This window comes from Gouania willdenowi, chromosome 9, assembly GCF_900634775.1.
Source record: "Gouania willdenowi chromosome 9, fGouWil2.1, whole genome shotgun sequence".
Classification (NCBI taxonomy): Eukaryota; Metazoa; Chordata; class Actinopteri; order Blenniiformes; family Gobiesocidae; genus Gouania; species Gouania willdenowi.
In genome coordinates, this window is record NC_041052.1 from 8519513 (window position 1) to 8540237 (window position 20725).

The 20725-nt window shown below is 36.6% G+C and overlaps 1 protein-coding gene across 8 annotated transcripts in view; it reads left to right on the top strand.

Moving 5' to 3' along the window:
* ksr2 (kinase suppressor of ras 2) overlaps positions 1–20725 on the top strand; it is a 152406-nt gene that overhangs the window by 88108 nt on the left and 43573 nt on the right. For all 8 annotated transcript variants that reach the window (XM_028458470.1, XM_028458471.1, XM_028458475.1 and 5 more), the window contains 3 exons: positions 13806–13875; positions 18912–18995; positions 19244–19329. In XM_028458470.1, coding sequence (XP_028314271.1) covers positions 13806–13875; positions 18912–18995; positions 19244–19329 — 240 coding nt within the window. The remainder of the gene's footprint in view (positions 1–13805; positions 13876–18911; positions 18996–19243; positions 19330–20725) is intronic.

The window sequence follows — 20725 nt, forward strand, 5'->3', positions numbered from 1 at the left end:
GCCCCATCATAACTTGGTGGACTTATTGAATTTTGTAGTTATCATATAAGAGTCATATTTATGCTGTAACTTTGACTTTGAACAAAATCTTGCTGCGAGCCAGACTAGATTCTCTGGCGCACTGAATTTGGCAATGTCAGTAAGAGAGTTTAGGTAATAGTTAGTTTTATACATAAGGCTGACATTACGTTGTCCATTATTATGACATAACACCTGTCATTAACATGAATAAGGTGTCATGAAGGCTATCATTAAGTGGTGTTCGTTACCCTAACCCTTTGTTACTCTAGCCCCTAACCCTACCTAACCCCTCTAGATCCTTCCACCTAACTCGAAAAATGCCAACATAGCTCCAAAGGTGTCATCATTTAGCCAAAGATGTCATAATTTAGCAAACAACACTTAATGACAGCCTTCAAAACACCTTTTTCATGCTAATGACAGATATTGACAGCGTAATGTCAGCCTTATGTATACAACTTCAAATAAAGTGTGATAAGAGTTTACATTGGAGATCAAAACAAACTTGTGAGAAGAAATGTCAACCTTTTACATCTTTTTTAAGCTAATGATCTTTAATAAAAATGTAAAAAAAGATTGCGTAGAAGCATTCATTATTTTTATTTATCATTTGTATTTGTTTTTTCCTGTGCTTGTAATACAGAGGAAAATCCTTCTTTTAACCTGGAGAAACTTCCAGAATCAGGGGCGGCTGCATTGGGTTTGTGGAAGTTTGCCAATTCAATTCAACTTTATTTATACAGTGCAAAATACAACAAAGTCATTTCAAAGAGCTGAACTAAATATAGAGTTCATAGTAAGAAAGAAAAAACCCAGCAAGATCCACATGAACAAGCATTTAGCGACAGTGGGAAAAAAAAAATTCCCTATTTTTTATAGGAAGAAATCTCCAGCGGAACCAGGTTCATCCATCAGCCATCCGCTACGACTGATTGGGGTTAGTGAACAGAGGGGCGAATAGGATAGGATAGAAGGATAGACCATCTGAGTGTCCCAGACTAGTTGAGCCGTGGACCATTGATCAGGAACCTCCAGCTCCAGCATCACGACACCTGAAACAGAAAAGAGAGCGTAGGGCGAGGAGAAGGCACAGACTGCAGGAAAAAACATGATACACCATAAATGCTTTTGATGCTTGGATTTGTTTTAAATACTCATATTATCTTCTTTTCTTGTAAATATTCATTTAATGTCATGAGAGGTTTAATTGCAGCATTTCTTCCCAGTATCATTAAAAAATCTTTGCACACCCAAATATTTGCAGCCGTAGCGTTCCGAGCGCCCTCAGGCCCTGTGCTGTGTGAGGTTAGTGATATACTGATATTACTGGAACCGGCTCAGCCTGTCGCTCACTTTCCATGTCCTGCGTCTTCGCTGCAACTGAATCATCCGACTGAGGAAGTCTCTTTGGAGCCATGAGGCCTACAGGCATCATCTGTTCACCCATTCCTCCTCCTGCTGTCTCACTGGCACATTCGTACTGCAGTGATCCTTTTTTTTTTTCCTTACATAAAAAGGTGGCGTATTGTTTTTGGAGCTTAGATTTCTATAGTATGTCCATATGATTTTGCACAGTTTGTATTTTCAAGCCCGTCAAAGATGACAGCACAATGTTCTGCAAAAAATAAAAATAAATAAGGCTGATCGGCGTGCAGCTGTTGCCATAGCAACTGGACAACCTGGCTTTGTCTCTTGTAAATCAGAAGTTTTTTTTTTTTTTTTTTTTTTTTTTTTAATCCTTTCACAAGCACAGAAAGAAAAAAAAAAACAAGGCCCTGTCTGTTTCTTCCTCCTCTGAGTTAATTTCTTACTGCTGTCGCTCTTAACAAACACTCCTCCAGCTCAGTGCTTCACCTTGTGCAAAACGATTCATTAAACCCTCAGGACGAGGAAAGGACACAAATACACTGAGCAACAGCCTGCAACGTATCATTCACAATAACACTGGGTTACAATAATGCCGCACATTGGGCCCCAGTAGCTGAATTTCCATTACAGATTTTTGCGAAAATAAAAGTGATATTTCTAAATGTCGACAATGTATAATTGTGCTTTCCATTAAAGGAGCCTCATAACTCCCGTGAAACTTGTGGTCATGTGACCAGGTACTTCAATTTCTGTGAAATGTATTTGTGGAAAAAGTGTTACCATAGCACTTTTGCGATACATTTCAATATTGACAGCTGAAATTCCTCCTCGTCTAAGCGTAAATTTTTTTTAGCGATACTTAAGTGTTATTCCAAAATTCACGCATTTTCATAACCAGTTTTTATTGCTCTATTTAGATTTTGCGCATTTCCAAGTGTAATGGAAATGCAGCTAGTAACTGTGTCTTTGCACTATTTTTCCCCTCCACTTAAGTATGTCATTGCCCACCTTCATTCCAGTTACGCACTGGGTGCAGTACCCAGTCATATCTTGCCTTATGCGTTTTCAACCGTGTAAGTAGACTCTAAAACTCTTTTTCTGCTGAATACATATACATGTATGATTAGGTATGAAGTAATGTAGTTTATTGATCCTAGTCCCACTCTTCACATTTTAGTCGATGTAAATTTCACATTTTAAGTTGTAAAATGTCAGATTATCTCACAGCTCCATGTGGAACTGTGCAGTGCTGTGGGGGCGGGACTGCTGTGACTGGGCGTGTTTTAACTATTCTAGGAGCAACGACCATAATCAAGGCTTTTTTTTTTTTTAAATTCCCCCTAGTGGCAGGTCAAAACCTGGGGGTGTACTATATCATGCCTTTTTTTCACCCATCTCCATTTGTTCTAAGAACTCCAAAAACAGTATTTGAGGTTTATTTTCCCAAACTCGCCTGTTTTCCAGAGTTTTAGCTTCTGAAAAGTCACTTTCTGAGCAACTCTACACAAAAAGGCTGATTTGCGGCCAACTTATGCATATTCATGAGTGGGCGTGTCTATAGACGGGACACTGACTTCCTCCTACCTGTACAGTGACGTAGGACCAGAGGACGGCCCACCCTCCTCCCACCCACTCCGTAGGTGTTTATAGACACGGGACAGAGCGTGGGGGCGAGGCGTTCGCTGGTACATACATAGACTGTAGAAAATACATGCATAGCGCTGCGCAAAGGATGCTGAAATGCTCGCCTTTGTGGGCGTGTCTGTTTACATGTCAATCACGACAGAGAGCCTCCTGGAGGCGTGGCTTCTCCAGCTCAGTGCCGCGTCAAATTCGTCATTAAAGTGGGAAGGCGTCATCAAATTGGAGTGAGGTGTTTGGCCTCAACCTACAGTAAGAAAGGAACAAATCACCCTCTAACTAATGATTGAGGGAATCAATGATAAAAACACTTTGGACATGTGTATGAAGCCATAATAGCACTTTTATGATGTTTAAAGCTCAGAAAAGTTGATTTACCTTAACATGAGCCCTTCAAGCTCTTTTCCTCCTATTTTCTTCTAATCCTGGTATAAGTGCAGAGCACCGGTAAGGTAAAACATTGTATTGCTCTAGAAGTTTTGCTGCAGTTACAATTAATGCCACACTTTCTAATAATAATAATGCAAAATAGAATCCCAGAAAGAATCTATTGAAACTGCCACTGTCACTCGCTTTTTTTTCAAATGTTCTTTTCTTTATTCCTTCTCTTTCCATTGCACCAATTATTGATCTGAAATAAACACAAATGGTTTAATGATGAGTATGAATCAGTCAGTTACAGTATGTGATCGCTTCAATTGGAAACACCTGGAAACATTGATTGAGATGAGAACCTGTGGGAGGGCAAAGGATTGTCCATCACTATTTCTATTGTTCACCATTTACAAATTTACCAGTTTAAGATAGAAGAAAACTGAATGTATCACATGTTTTTATATTGCCTACACAATATTTGATATATGCATCCACTGCGTGTGCACTCCAGCAGCTCGGCCAGTGAAACACTGATGGAGCGCAGAATGATGTCCAACTATTTTCACACAATGTACAACATAAAGCCACAGTTTGATCCACTACGAGCGTAAATAACAAGTGAAACAAGCTGTCGTCTATGCAGAGGTTGTTGAAATGCGTATTATGGTTAGAGAATGGTTCAGACACATGTTTAGAAATGATGCTCGTCATCATGTCACATCAGCTCCATAAGGCATTGAACATTTCAAATGTAAAACAGCCAATGGGTCTGTTTCTCTTGATGTAAACAACATCTCCGTCTCCCTTGTATAAAAGCAGGAGGCTCTGCGGGATCACAGACGCTGTCAAAGTCCACCCCGCATTGTTTCCCTCAAACACACTCGTGCAGGCTTTAGAGCTCACAGGGTATTGATGACAAATGATGATGATGATGATGATGAATGATAAGCTCATATTATTCTGAATGTCGGAAGTTCCTACAGTTGCTGAATAAAATTAGGCTTTCTGTGCACACAAACAAACATAAATGTGGCGTTAGTATGAGAAAAAAGATTTTAACAGTGGCTCGGGCGGAAAAATGCGGCCGATCCACACAGTAATAATCTTACCAATAAACCTGACAGCACAAAAAAATGACATGGTTCAGTTTGCCTCTTTGTAAATGAACCACATTAGACCACCGTATGTTCATATGCAACACGTCGGAGTGTATCTGGAAATGCAACCTCAAAATTAGAAGAAGATAGACACTCTAGATGCTAAGCAAAAAGAAACGTGCTGCCTTGGCAATTTGTGCCATTCTCTGCGGAGAAGCTTCAAAAAATAAAAGGCGGTGACGTGTGTGGACCAGGAAATGGCTGGGCATACGTGGGCAGTATGGCCCGGGAATTCTACAGCTGTCCTACAGTGTTTGCGTATGCGCAGTGTGAGAGTTTGAAGTAAGCTGATTCCTGGCACTGCTTCAACAGTGCAATACCCTCACGAGAGGCGACCAGGATTTCAAACTTGTTTGATTTTCTTACGACTATAAAATCGCTAGATGTTTTTTAGTGTCCCAAGCGTGTGAGAGCATATAGCCCTCCTTGTCTCTGTTCATGGCCTTCTTTGCACGCTTCCTTCTTTGCACCCTTTTAAAGAAAATGGTATGTATGGTTTGGGTATGTCAGGATGAATACGCGTGAGAGAAATGGGTACAAGACTTGGATAGAAACAACCACGCTCCTCCATCCCTTCCCTGTTTCAAAACCTATCGTCTTTTATCGGTATCCTCAAGAACACGCACAACTGTGGAGCTCTTTGCCACTTTTTTCTCAATAGACACTAGTGACAAATGTAGGGACTTTATCTTGTGTTATTATAGAGTTTTCTAATGTTTTAGAGACATGAAAGCACGTATCACTCGCTGATTTGAGCCTTTATAGTTACTGTCCTCACAGCAGCAGCTGATACGTGCTTTAGCGGGTTGACGGGCATTGACTTCAGTCGCGCAGCCAATATTAACGCCCAAAACAGCTCATGGAGCACTCTGTTTGGAGAAAAAACTTACATTCTACAGCTTTAAGTACAAACAGGATCATAAAGGGCCCATTGTGCAGAAAACACTCACATGGTTCTACTGCCTTTTTTTTTTTTCTTGATCCCATGCATATCCACTCAACCCGTTGTGTTGGCCTCTTATATTTAAAAATCTTCTTTTTGTCAGTCATCGGTTCACCGTGTGCTGCGTGTGTTTGGATCCCACGGTCTGAAGCAATTTATTACCTCTTGATTGTTCTGCCCTTGTTACGTTGATTGCTTTCATCCATTTGATTAAAGCTTTTATCTAAACCGCCATAGTTTGCCCATTGAGCTGAGCAACCTCGATGATTGTGACAATTAGAGATGGGGGTGAGATGGCTTGGTGACAGATGCAGTGAGGGAACTGTGCAAAATTGCTTCATTTTTTTTTTTTTCTCCTTGCGTTGTGTCCCTTTCACAACTTTGCAGTGAGTCAATCATCTTAGAGAGGCACGTCTCATGTACCTCCCTTAGAGCTGTCTCTTTACTCGCCGAAGAAGAAGAAGAAGAAGAAGAAGAAGAAGAAGAAGAAGAAGAAGAAGAAGAAGAAGAAGAAGAAGAAGAAGAAGAAGAAGAAGAAGAAGAAGAAGAAGAAGAAGAAGAAGAAGAAGAAGAAGAAGAAGAAGAAGAACTCAGTTTAATTAGGCTGTGGAAGATGGAGGAGGCCACTGTTGTCTGGCGCCTTGGGGTTTCTTAGCTCCTGCAGGCACATCTGTCTCACACGCACACACAGTGTAAAAGTATAAATAAGTTTGGTTTTCTTATTGTGTCTTGTTACCAAGTGGCTTACATTTTATTTGATTCCATCTGTTTGAGCACTTGTTGTATTCAAGGATTCAAAGACTTAAAGAATGTACCTTCATGTACAATAGGGTGGTTCACACTATAATGGTATACAAAAAAAAGCAATTTGCCTTGTTCCTATTGATATTTTGAACATCCGTACTAAAAATTGAGCCATTATAGAAGGACCGTGACAGGTGGCTCAATCAAAGAATGCGTAACTTTCACAGATATCAGAAACTTTAACAATATAAAGGTAAGTATGGTAATATATAATCTTATACTAAATCAGTAAGAACATTAGAACAGTTCAAGCACTATTCCTGAAAATCCAAAAAACTTATTAAAAGTATGCATGCAACCCCTAAATGTGCAGCGATTGACACCATTTTTGGTAACAGATGCTTATAATATCAATGTGAACCAGGCAGAAATTGATCTGGCAACATTTGTTGAAAGTTAATTTTGTGAACCACTCTAATGTAAAACCATTATTTCTCTGTTTTTAATTAATATTTGTGGGGTCACTCACTATATCTGTTTTTAAACAGATTCAAATGAAGCATTACGGTGAGATTAGGGTTAAGTTTTATCCACCTTTCTTATTCCTGATTATGTGTGCAACTTGCATGGGCTAAACAGATAAATGCACTGTTTTTGTTTCTGTGCGCACAGTATCTACGGGTTGCTCTGGAGTGTACCCGTCAAATTGCTAGAGAACCCCCCAATTTGTCCACCACTGGTCTAAAAATGGACGCCATCTCACCTGGGACTAGCTGGCAGCTTCTAACTATCTATAGGAAAACCACCAAATCCATCACTTTACTGTCACATTAAACAATATTCAAGACTTGATGCGTGGCAGACTAGTGTCTACTACTTTTATTTACATTCTTATAGTGTGACATTTTATTAATATAGAGGGAAAACTGCATCAAAACAGTGGTATTCACCATTTAACTGTAACTGTAACCAAATCAGACAAATGAAGCGTCACCGACATGTTAATGAAACCAGACTGTCACATAATACATTTTCTTTATTACTTTTTTTTAGGGCGAAATATGTAATACAATATGTATATATATTATATTATGATACTATTATATATTTCTATGGAATTCTAATTACTTACTGTTATAATACAAGGTTAATATATATTATTATATAATATACTAATAGTATTCATAAAATAATGATAGTAATATTAATAATTATGTTTATTATATTGTGATAAGTCATGATGTGTAATATAACTTTTCTGTAATGTTAACTACTATATTGGTAAACAGTGAACACCTTTGTTTTTGTGCCATTTTTCACAATATAAAATAAATATTAAAATAACACATACTTATACAAGTAAAGTAAATCCACTTGACATTTGCCTTTAATTAAGTTACATAATATTAAATATTAAATATATTGGTTCTTTAATGCTATAGGTTTGATAGTCGTCCTGATTATTTACTTCAGCCAAAGCTGGTTTCTATCCTTAGTTAGTTCCAGGTAAAATGGTGGCAGACGTAGAGGCGTTCTTGCTCCGGTAATGTTCATTCTTTTGTATATTGCAATGTTTTAACCTCCCTTTGTAAAAGATAAGTTTAAAAGAATACAAATTTTCAAGTCTTTTCTAGACCAAATCCCATTAACTCACTTGACACAGTGACACTGTTCACTTTTATTTGAAGAAAATGCTTTGGATTTGCTTTAAAAACTACATGAACGCATCCTTTTCACATGTATTGGAACATCTTTTACTGTAGTCTTGTGCTTCAGGTGGTCGTCCAGCTACCATTATTTCCAGACCCCTTTGATATGAGGCCTATACTTGCCAACATTAGCAGTTGCCTTGGTAACCAGTTATTTTCTCAGCAAACACTCATTAGGTAACTACTCAGTAATTATGCATATTGTTTTTTTTTTTACAAAGAATTGAGCTAATGACGAGGTCAGTCAGAAATTGAATGTGATGTGGACAGCTTCTTTAGTTAAAACAGCCCAGGGTTATTACTATTGTGAATGATATTATGTGATGGGACTTCAGTAATTTGCCCATATGTCAGATTTTTCTGTTTCTTTTGGTTTTTCTGTTCAGTTTACGTAAAAAACAAGACAAACATTAAAAAAAGCCAGGTAACATGCTTGTTTTGGTAGTTTTATGTAAGCAAATAGTTTCACCATCACTGTAGCCAGAAGATGATGTTACCAACACACACACACACACACACAGGAGATGACAGAGCGCACGAGCCACTCTGATGACAAGTACAATCGTCTGATAGTCGCCAAGCAGGCTAACAAGAAGCAGATGATGTCAGTTCCCTTTTGTATTAAGTTATGAGGTTTGATTGAGTGTAATTGAGTACTGTATTGGAGAGTGGCAAGAAGGCACTGAATCCCTGGAGGGGACGAGTAGAGGAGGAGGAGGAGGAGGAAGAAGTGGGGGGAATAAGAAGTTATCTGGCAACAGGACCATGACAATAAGACTATCAGCAGCTGGACGTTTGGATCAAAAACAGTTTATTAAAACATGAATAAAAGGATAATCTTCATTTTTCAATGACTTTAGCTGACAGAATCTGTAGCTGTCACTATTACACTTCAGCATATTTTATATTAAGACTTCTATATGCAGGGTTTTTCTTCGATTCATCCTGGTACTGGCTTCGAGCTAAAAATCAAAACAAAAGCATGTCTTCTTGTCTTCCATTAGTTCATGGCAGTGACTATCCGTACGGTTGCCGTATCAATAGCCCGACATTCTATCCATACGCAGCGCCCCTATTTGGCCAGTTTAGGTCACATGACTAAGACTTAACCTTACCCTAAACCTAACCCTAACCCTAAAAATTGTTACGATATTAGGTTATAACCTAACCCTAACCCTAAGACGCTACATACTTGTACTTTGATGATCGTACGAATAGCACCGGGGGGTGTCCATACGGCAACCGTACAAATAAACACTTTCTTAGTTGTTTTTACCCCTTTTGTAAACAGGGCTCTTGTTTTGAAGTTAACCAGAAGCTTTGTCAGTAGCACAATGGTGGGTCTCCCAAAATTTCAATATGAAATGTGTTAAAGCAAGTTTTACAGATCAAATGAACACATGTAGATATTCTACTTGGTCACTTTCTCGCTTATAATGCTTTCAGAACTTTCAAAGGTGGAGAATCAACTGAGATATTTAGCCTCAGTGCACTTCAGTTTTTTGTCATTGTAGGTTTTGAATGCATCTTGGGAAATAAGTATACTTCAGTGGGAACGCTCGTTATCCTAATCATACTTATAGTATATACTGTAGTAGACAGTATATACTCATTGAGTTTGTAGTCGATCCCGGTCTATACCAGTCTATGTGTCGAAGTGTCCTTGGGCAATACACTGAACCACAGAGCTGACTTGCGTCTAGGCTTGAAATAAATGAAAAAAATGCCTTGAATATGGACGAGGCTCCTGAGGCAGTTAATACAATCTCCAAAAAACTCAGTGCTATGCTAACTAGCTACTCAATACACCGCTCAATTCTCACATTTCTCTCAATCCAACTTACCCGCCACAGATTACAGTCGACAGGTGCTACTTTTTATAGGAGGGGCGGGGCCATCATTTGTGGTTTGTGATGTAAGAAGCCACCAAAATGTCACAAACCACCTTTCTCAGCCAATCGAAAAATTGGATTGTAATAGCCGGGTTTCAACCCATAGAGGGCAGTCACGCTTTCATTTTTTACAACAAAATAGGCCAAATTGAAATACGGTGACTAGAATGTCAGGAGTTGGACAAGAATCAATCAATCAATAACACTACATCATATCCAAATATATCATTTTCAGCAGAAAAAAATCAAACAAAGAAAAGTATGATAACAATAATTATAATAATTTAAAAAGTAATATATATATATATGTACAAGGTTGAAAAGATAGAAAAGTCATTTATAAAGTGTATTGTTCAGAGTGAATTATATTAAGTAGAGGAATCTGATGGCAGAGGGAAAGAAGGAGTTCCTCAGTCAGGTCGTCCTGAGGGTAGAAGTGTGAACAGTCCGTAATACTGTAATACTGTTTAATAATAATGTATTACTTAACACATCACACTAGCATCGGATGGCGTGCATGAGTATCATTATGAACCTATTACGAAGGATCCCGATTGGTCCTAATAAATTTGAAATGAATATAAAATCCTTTCAATTTACTTAGCTTTCAGGATCTTATTGGCATTTTTCCCACCATCGCTTTTTCATTCACTTTTATTACCTTTGGTCATTGAATTGCTCACAGCGAGCACATTATTAGTGTCCTTCTCAATGTGTATCCACCAGCTTCGACAGCCTTCACAGACATAGCTGTGTGGTCTGCGGTTGCTTCTTTCTTATGTAGTGATGGTGCATGAAGTCTTTAATGACTAGGTTCCCAAAGTGGGGTACGGTTACCCCCAGGGGTACGCAAATTGTCATGGAATATAAATCGAACAGCAGGCAGGAGCCTTCATGCATTGCCACAAATTACACATTTGCAGATTTAGGATTACCCATGGTGACAGAGAAACAATCTCATTAAAAAAGAGCTAATATGACGAGCTACATTGCTTTACCGATTTACATTCTTTACAGATTATTATTCTTTTTTTTATTATTATTGTACATTATTCCTCAACAGGATAGGTACAATTCAGAGACAAATTTTACTGTAGGGCTACATTGTATGTGACATTACATTAGTGGTTCCCAACCTTTTTTGGGTCTTGACCCAATTTCAATATCACCAATTTTTTGCATCTCATACTTTTTTTTTTTTTTTTTAGAATTAGCTTTTGATAATGTTTGTTGTTGCCAGGATTAGTGCACAATGTGACAAGATGCATTTTATTTAAACTAGATTTATATTGAAAAAGTGAAAGTATAGAATCCAGTTTTTTAAGATTGTTTTATGTATGGTGTTATAATTTGAAAAAAAAGAATAATGATTAAAACATTTTCAAGTCAGGGTCCTGACTTTGACAATAACTAAGGCTCATTGCGCTGGCGGCGTCCGTGGGGGGTGATCTCGGGCGATCTGGGGGGCTCGGCCGGTGCTCCTGGGGTTCGGTGGGGCGACTTGCATTGTCCTTTTGGTGCCCCTGGCAGCTGGGGGTGCCGCCTTCTTCCTTGGGCGGGCTGCTGCCGGTGCTGCTTCTGTTCCGGTTCTTTCTGGCCTGGGGTCCGGTCCCTGCTGGCTCTGGGCCCGCTGGCGGTCTGCTGGGCGGGGGCCTTGGCTCCTCCACCGGGGTCTCGGGTGGGGTGCTCTCTGGGCCTCACTCTCACTTTAAAGCAGTCAACTCTTCCCACCCTTTCTATTTCCCACCCTGACTCCCTCTTCCCTGTTCCCTTCCCCCTCACCTTGGTGTAACACTGTCTTTTTATATTCTCCCTTTTATAAAGTGTTTCTTACCCTTCTTTAGGGAGGGCTGGTGATAGCCACAATTATGCAATAAAAATAATTGCAATAACAAAACTACACTTCTTGTAGAGTTGACCTTAGACAGCATGTGCAAAGTTAAAAAAAAAAATTTTAATCAGTATTTTTTATTATTATAAATTACTAGACATTTTAGGTAACCTTGTTTGAACTCCAGGTGATCCTACATGGGGTCACGACCGCAAGGTTGAAAAAGGCTTTATTACAGTATTATGTTTTTTAAGTTTGCAAGACTAGGGGGTACATGGCTTCAGGTTAAAGGTCTGAAGGGGTACAGGGCTATAAAAAGTTTGGGAACCACAGCTTTAATAGGAATAGTGAAATATTTTAGGTGGTGAAAAATCTCTCAAAAGCCAAAGGCTCCTACAATGGCAGGTATATTGAAATGAACCAGGTTGACCACAGAAAAACCACAGCTAAATGTGTATACAAATCAAACAGGTGGCCCATGGCAACCTGACATTGTGAGTCTGTTTTCATACCCGATGTATCACAGCAGCAGTACACACAGACACAGGAAGCTTTCACTGCACAAGGAATGAAACAATTGTGTACAACATTAAACCTAAATAAATTCACGGTCATTCTACACAACTTTTTTACTGCAACAGCATGATTATACCATCGGTTTTTAAACACCTCACTCCAACATTTCTACATACACATATTTAGTGAAAATATCCTTTTTTTTTTTTTTCAATCTTTTGATTTTATACAAAATATAAAATATCAACTTCCAATTTCACTTTGTCATCAGTTTTTTCGTTTTAAATATGAACACAGAAAAGCTACCACATACCTAGTGTTGCTGTCTGTTGACCCTTATCTGGACCTACATTTGCGTGCGTAAAAAAGGTGTGATATCTTGAAATTTTGGCACCAATAATTGTGTCTTTCAAATGTGCAAAAATATACAAGAAAACTGTTTAGCCAGAATAAACCTAATTTTGGAAAGCAGAGATGCAGATAGATTAATTTAGCACACGTAATGTGGTTTACCAAACGTGGAGCTGATTGCGGTGGTTGTTTTTGCGCATTTATTCACTGCATTAAACAGGCAGGTCTTAACTGTCACAGCTTTACTCACAGATGGCTGCGTTTTCTGCCCAAATCTGCATTTCTGGATTGAATGAATCATCATTATTCTTATATCTTTTTTATTGATCTCCTCTGCCGTTACAATTGTTACATTAATATATGATTATTTTGTAATGGGTGGTTGGATCTTCTTCAAATCTTCTTCTTTCGCTTTTTGGCTTCAATTAAAAGGATGCGTCTCTAAAGTCAATTTACATGGACTTAAACATACCAAGAGAAAACTATAGATGGATGGAAACACTGATCAACAAGTCGTTAAATTTGAAACATATATGATGAATCGTGAAACAATGAATGTCAACGTTTTTAGTTGATGATGTAATACAGTTTGTGCAGGACCAAATTTACGTCATGAGTTAATTATTTCCTCCTAAGGTCTTTTATCTTCCCCTTAAAATGATCGTTTCTATAAAGACACACTAAGATTCTCCTGAAATAAATGAGAATTTCAATGACTTTTCTTTTTTTTTTTAAATTGAAGAAACGCTGTTTACTCAAAGCCCTGGTTCATCAAGTGCTGTCACTTAGTATTATAGGTTTGTTTTACTTAACATAAGAGTTGAGTGGATAATTTGCTGATAATTGGTGTTGTTACACTTTAAGGTCTGAGGGCAGTTGTTGATAACACACACAAAAAAATCTAAATAAATTCAAACTCAAATTAATTAATTAAAGTATTTGAGCTGATGTTAATGGATTAAATAACATAGCTCCCAATCAAATCAGTCATAGCAGAAGGAGGTCATTAATTCATCTACTTTGGACAACTAGAATAACATTAGGAGTGATGCATGGACACCGTGAGTCACCTGCAATGTTGAGTAGGTCACTTATTAAAATGTCAGTTGTTGGCTCTAAATAAATCTGTCCAAACTCTGAAATGTCATATGTGCTGAAGGAATGCCTAATACCAGACATACAGTCCTTTCTGTCAGCACTACCATGTGGAGAAATAAAAACCCTTACCTTCTGACCTCCTTCTGTCTGCTTTCCTAGACACTCTCTCAGTGCCTCGCTGGTCCCCACAGATTCCTCGAAGAGATCTGGGAAACTCAATAAAACATAGGTAAGCCCAACGGAAGGTGTGTGTGTGTGTGTGTGTGTGTGTGTGTGTGTGTGTGTGTGTGTGGATTTTCTCTTTCTATTTTTGTGGGGTTTAATACTGAAGCTACAGGAATATAGTTTCACAATAGGATGAATCTCTTTCACAAAAGAAGGACAGTCCTTAAGATTGTTATTGTTTGATTAGATTGAATTGGTGTGAATTTATGAAGCAAATTGTGAGATGTGTGTATGATTCAACTCAATGGTTCCCAACTTTTTGCGTGACACAAACCACTTCAAACAAAACCACAAACTGGCATGTCTTAGGTGGAGTTGAATCAAATTAAGCTGTGATGCATGCAAAAGCAGCAGGGGCAATTTCAAAAATAAAATAAAACACTTGTGAAAATTAAATGCATTTTTTTTTTTGAAAAACTTTTGTCATTCAAATGGTTGTTAGACCAGTACTAGGATGCAGCGTGGTGGTCGGGGACCACTGATTTAATCCGTGTACCCTTCGTTCTTTGGTTATTTCGTTTCAAAACCAAATAAAAAAAAAATAGAAAAAACTGATTGTTTTTTTTGTTTTATTAATTTAAAACCAGAAACAGCAAAATGGAAAAACCAAACAAGTAGTGTTTTTCTGTTTTAAAATTAAATCTACTTCTGTTTGTGTGATATTTGGATAGGACGAGAGCTTCATGTTTTAATCTCACCACACAGAACGACCAACAGACGGACTTTTACTCTGCTGCGTTTGATAAAAAATGATCTTGTAGCGTCCATCTCACACTGATGGCAGGGGCGTAATTTGTGTCGATGGCGTTTCGTTAAAGAGTTATTGATGCTGGACGTCCAAATTTGTGAATATCTGCCAACTTTACCAAACAGTGTTACGGTCCAAATAGTATCCAGATAAACTGGTGACTGGGCAGACTTTTGCTCCCGGTCTGGACATAAAAAGAAGCAACGCATAAGTCACATTACTGGTGAACTGAAATGTTATTAATCCATAAATAAATGAAAACCAAAAAATGGATGTTACGTAAAACACGCACATGACATGTGGAACCAGAGGTGGTGTAATGAATCTACTGGTGTGCCTCATTTCTTGTGATCAACTTCCATGTGTGTTGACGGCTGCTGTTAGCGGTATTTATAACGTGCAAAAAAAAAAAACATTTTACTGCCCACAAAAAAACTATAATTGTTTTTGCAAAAGTGTCAAATGGTAGAAGTTCTAACATCTATTGTTCCTCACACCAGCCACACAGTCCATAGTCAGTCACCAGTATATTTGAATACTATTTGGATCGTAACACCGCAAAACAAAACATAAACGTGAGCAGCTTTGTGCGAGCTAAAACATCCACACGCTGAATGAAAACATGAGCAGGACCAGAAAACTGATGAAATAAATCCTTAACAGTCCTATTGTGTGTGGAGACCTGGGGAGGGAGGCGCAGCGGTCGTCAGGTCTCGCTCCAGATTCCCCGTCAACAGAAAAATGCTGCTTATGTGGTTTTTGGTTTTTCTGTACTTCTGTTTTGGTTTTAAATCAGTAAAACAAAATAACAACACTGTTTATTTGTTATTTTGATTTGGTTTTAAAATGGAATAGCCAAAGAACGAAGGGTACACAGATTTGATTTAACCCAATGAAAATGTATTGAAATAAAAATATCCACGCATTAGCAATACCTTTAAGTGTAAGGCTTTATTTGGGTTATAGGCTAAAGCTGATGAGTAGGTTTGGGGTAGTTTAGGAAAGTGGGAGAATAAAAATGTTCTTGTCAGTTAATAATGTTGAATTTAAGGATGATTTGCATTTTGATTGAAATGTTTTTATTTTTATTTTTTTCCTAAATAGCAAATCATTTTGTTCTATTTTTTAGGTTTAGAAATCAGAAATTGGAACCCAAACTTAGGTTATTTCTTGCTCAAGGTTATTTGAATTGTACATTTTTGCATAGGACTAAAAAATAAATAAAAAAAAATAGGAAGCTAATTCAATATCGTAGAAATATATACAGTATAATTGAAAATAACACAATTCCGCAGGGACAAAATAAAAGACGTAATCTGTGAAAACAGGAAAACATCTATAAAAACAATTTAGAAGCATATGAGGTACAGTAATCAAAAACAATGTGTTGTTAAAAATGAATGATGTTTTAGAACAAATGGGTCAGAAGGCAAGGGAAGGCAAATGTATTAATATACAGTATAGCACCTTTTACACGAGGCAATTTTTACTCGAAAAATTAAACATTAAACAGAGTTTAAAAATAACCAATACAAAGAAGAATAGAGAAATCAATAAGTGTAATCGTAAGAATCATGTTTGAATCAATCACCTGGATTTTGTGTCTTTCCTGTTTGACTAAATTTCGCCCCTTTACAATAATAGTTATTTCTCTTTGATCCAACCTATAATAATAAATTCACGTAGCCAAAAATGTATCTATATTTTTGAAGCATCAATTTTCTTATCAACTCCTTGATGCTGGTTTTTCAGACACACATCTTGGCTCAAGCCCATTGTTTGCTTGTTTGCGTAGCTAATGCGCTACATTGGCTCCAGCGCCTCATTTCCAAGCAAAGTCTGGCATTCATGTCATACAATCATTCAAAAGTGACAGCCCACTAAAGGAATCTGTTGGTTAGAGCTGGTTGATGTGAGCCGTGCTCCTCAGTGGAGTGAAAGACGGGGGGCTTAATAAAAAGATTTGGACTCTGTCAAAGTAGATTAGTCACCTGCCATTAGCCACACAGCCACACTGCTGGCACCAAGGCTTCCATTAATACGTAGTCAGACCACTGGGAGGGTCTGTATTAGGAATGTTTTTTTTTTTTTTTTTCATTGACTGAATTGTAAACTCACTTGTGTCGCTCCTTTAAAGAGTGGACATGTTCGCAAACACCTACCGCTGTCGACTGGTTGTTGTTGTTGTTGTTTTATGACAGAAACCCGATGACGTTAGAATTGTGGTTATTTGTGGTAGAGAAAGTATTTAGTGACATCCCCTTACCCTCTTTTCTTCAGGGTTCCTGCGGATCCTTAAAAAGTCCTAAAAGGCGTTAAATTCTTGAATGTAAAATTACGGCCTTAATTAGTTAGAATGCAGGAGGCATCCTCACTATTATCTCTTTTTTCTTCCGTCGTCGTTAACTCCTCCTACACCGTTTGTCCGATTTTGACGAATAAGCTATTAAAAAATTCAGAAGGTTCCCAAGATTTATGCTTGTATTTTTATGATGTTTAACCTACATTTTAAATGTAAATGTAACAATTTTTTTTTTCATTCCCATTCATTTCTATTAGAAATTTCAGCTTTTTCGACTTACAGTATAAGCCCTTCATCCTTAACCATTCTTCAGTCGATTTTGACCATTCAACCTTTAACATGTTCAGCTACTTCCTTCAACACATTTCAGCTTTTTTCAACCCATTTCAGTTTTTTTTTTTTTACTTTTTCAACCCATTTCAATTTTTTTCAACTTTGTCAACCCATCCAACATTTTTTAAACTTTTTTTCTTATTTACCTTTTTTCAGCCTCTTCAATCCATTTCAACCATTTTCAAGCTTATTTCTATTGCTCAGCTAATGCTAGGTTAATGTCAATGCTAGGTTAATGCTATTGCTGGGTTAATGCTAATGCTAGCCTAATGCTAGGCTAATGTTAATGCGAGGTTTGTGCTATTGCTAGGTTAATGCTATTACAAGGCTAGTGCTCGCTATATCCAATGCTAATGATATGCTAATGTTTTGCTAATGCTTTTTTTTGTTAATAGTTTTTTTTTTTTGTATTTTTGTAGTTGTTTCATAGATTTCTGTAATTTTGTGTCATTTATTGTCCTTTTCTGTCATTTATTGTCATTTTGTGAATTGTTTTGTATTTACTTTGGGGGCCGCCAGTTGCACCCTATGTAATTGATGTGGCTTTTTTTTTCTTTCCTCAATTGTGTTTAGTTGTTGGTCTTAAATTTAATTTCAAATGGCATTAAAAAGTATTAAAAAGTCTTGAATTTAATTTGACTGAGGCTGCATGAACCCTGTTATTATACCTGCAATTTCCAAAACAAAAAAATAAACCTGAAAAACGCTGCTTATCTGGTTTTTTTTTTTTTATTTCTGTTTTGCTTTTAAATCAGTAAAACAAAATTTTCATTTGGTTTTAAAACGGAATAACCAAAGAACGAAGGGTACACGGATTATTTATTTTGTGCAAATTCTTAATATATAAGCAAGTATAATGATGATGAAATGGAAAAGTGCTTTTTTTCTCTATAGATTAATACAGATTTTCCCTGCCATTGAATTTATCTAATCAAATATTATTGGTTTTAAAACTTTAATACAAATATAGTGTTCTCTAGGTAATGAGAAGGACAATATTTCCTATTTATGATAGAGGAGAAATGATGGTTGGTGAGTTAACTTTCTTTGCATTATCTATAGTTCTATTTGGTTTAACAGCAGTATATCGAAGATATTATGATTATTATATTTATTCAAATTATCTATTTGTTCAATTTAATTTAATTCAATTTAATTTAAATAATTTTTTTTCTCTTTTCTATCTTTGTCTATGTTAAAGTTTCATTTAGACCCTCATAATGACGCTTTCACATGACCCTGCTTTTATGTTACGTTTAAGTGTTTGTATGGTGTTTGTTGGAAAATAAAATAAGATAATAAATCATGAAAAAAAAAACCTATAAAGTCAACTTCGTGTCACCAAACAGCTGCGTCTTATTCATCATCGACTGGTTAGTGACAAAATGAAAATAGAATGGGCCCTCAGATTAAACCAGCAGCAGGTGAGTAACATTAGAAAGGCAAACACTTTTCCAAGGCCGCTATCATCGTAGCAGAAAGGTTATGCAAAGTGTGATGTGTTTGGCAAAAGCCAGCTGTCAAAGTGAAGGAACGCTACGAAACACTAAAGGGCAGAACCCGTGTTCTCCTCCTGGTTAGCTCCTGCTCCTGCATGTCATACATTGGCACTGAGATGAAAGTGCCCTTTTTTAAAATAAATATCTGTCTTTTACAGGTTTTCTACAAAATATTGGATGTCCCAGACATGCACAGTATGTGGGAAGGGAATGTTATTTGGACTGAAATGTAAAAACTGCAAGTAAGTATTGACAGCCCTTCACTCTAACTGGATCAGTTCATCTGACAAACTATAGATGTTTCTGACATTTCTGTCAAGCTTTATGAATCCCTATGTGGCGTATTGATCCTTTTTTTTTTTTCAGCTTTTTTGACTTGATGCCTCTTTTGATGTCACATTTTCCCATTATCAAATGAACAAATTAAACAAAAAGAGGAAAAGTGTAGCAAATCCCAATCAGGTTTCCTGCTTTTTTCTGTTGTTCTCAGGCTGAAGTGCCACAACAAATGCACCAAAGAAGCCCCGCCTTGCCATTTGCTGATCATACAGCGAGGAGGACGAGAATCCCTCAAAGGTAAATGTCTCCATCATGCTCCCCTAGGTTTACAGTCTTTATATCACAAACCTTAAATACATACAGTATTATTTATTAAGAAACACCAATGCTAGTACTTTGGAGCATTTATGTCTGTTGTTATTTATTTTGTTTAAGTTGTAGTTGAAATGTCGGTTTTGTTGGTTTAATGTGATTATTATTTTTAGTGTAAACATTGTATTGTTATTGTGTAATTTGTGGACCCCAGAAAGGATAGCTGATAGCTTATGCTGTAGCTAATAGGGATCCTAATAAAAAAAAAAAAAAATATATATATATATATATATATATATATATATATATATTAACAGTACAGAGTTGGGTTTTTTTCTGTTGTCATAAATTAAAGACTGTTATTTTGTACATAAAACTTCTAGTACTAACCCATTTTGATTTTAAGAATTTTTGGCGAACCTAGACATTTTTTTCCCCCATAATTTAGTATTCTTAGCGTTCAAATTTTAAAATTACTTGGTTATACTGCTCTGCAAATACAGAGTATTAGTAACAAATGCTGTATCTGGCTCAAATATTTTTTTTTTTACTGCATTTTATTTGAACAAGATTTATATTTCACAAAGTGAAAGTATAGAATACAGTTGTTTAAGATTGTTCGTTGTTTTAATTGGAAAAAGATTTTAAAAATGTAATTTTGGTCTCTTATTTTTTCTCTTTTTTTATACGGCATTTTATTTAAACTAGATTCATACTTCAGAAAGTATCGAATACCGTTGTTTAAAAAATGTGTTGTGATTTAATATTTCAAAATGAATTCAAAATGCATTTTTATTCAGTAATTAATTTGATCAATTACTAGACATTTCAGGTGACCCCATTTAAACTCCAGAGGACCGCACATGGGGTCCCAACCCCCAGGTTGAAAAACACTGGTTTAACCCTTATAACTATTACCCTAACCCTTAAATGTTTTGTAATTATTCTTTTTATATTGTTGGAAATAGAGCTTTTGTTATTGTAAAACATAGAATGTGCAGGTTTTTTAACACAAACATTTAGTGTAGTTAAATAATTAGTTTGAATCATTTTGTTATTTTGGTAAAATTGGATTCTTTATTCTTATTTTAGTATGAGAAACATGTACAATTTATTTAAAAAGAGTTTAAAAACAATAAACATAAGATATTGATCTAGACAGCATAATATCAGTGATTCACAGAGTGAGAGCGTTTGAATGTTCTCTTTGTGCCTTAGTGTTTTTATTTTTACTATTTCTATTTGTGTTCATGTTTAACTTTACTTGTTTTTTTGTTTTAAAGAAAAATGTCTTTTTGCTGTTAGGACCCTGTTCATTGTGTTTCTGCTCAGTAGAATATTTCAGAGTTGAAGTGTATTAGAAGAAATCCCTTATGCATAT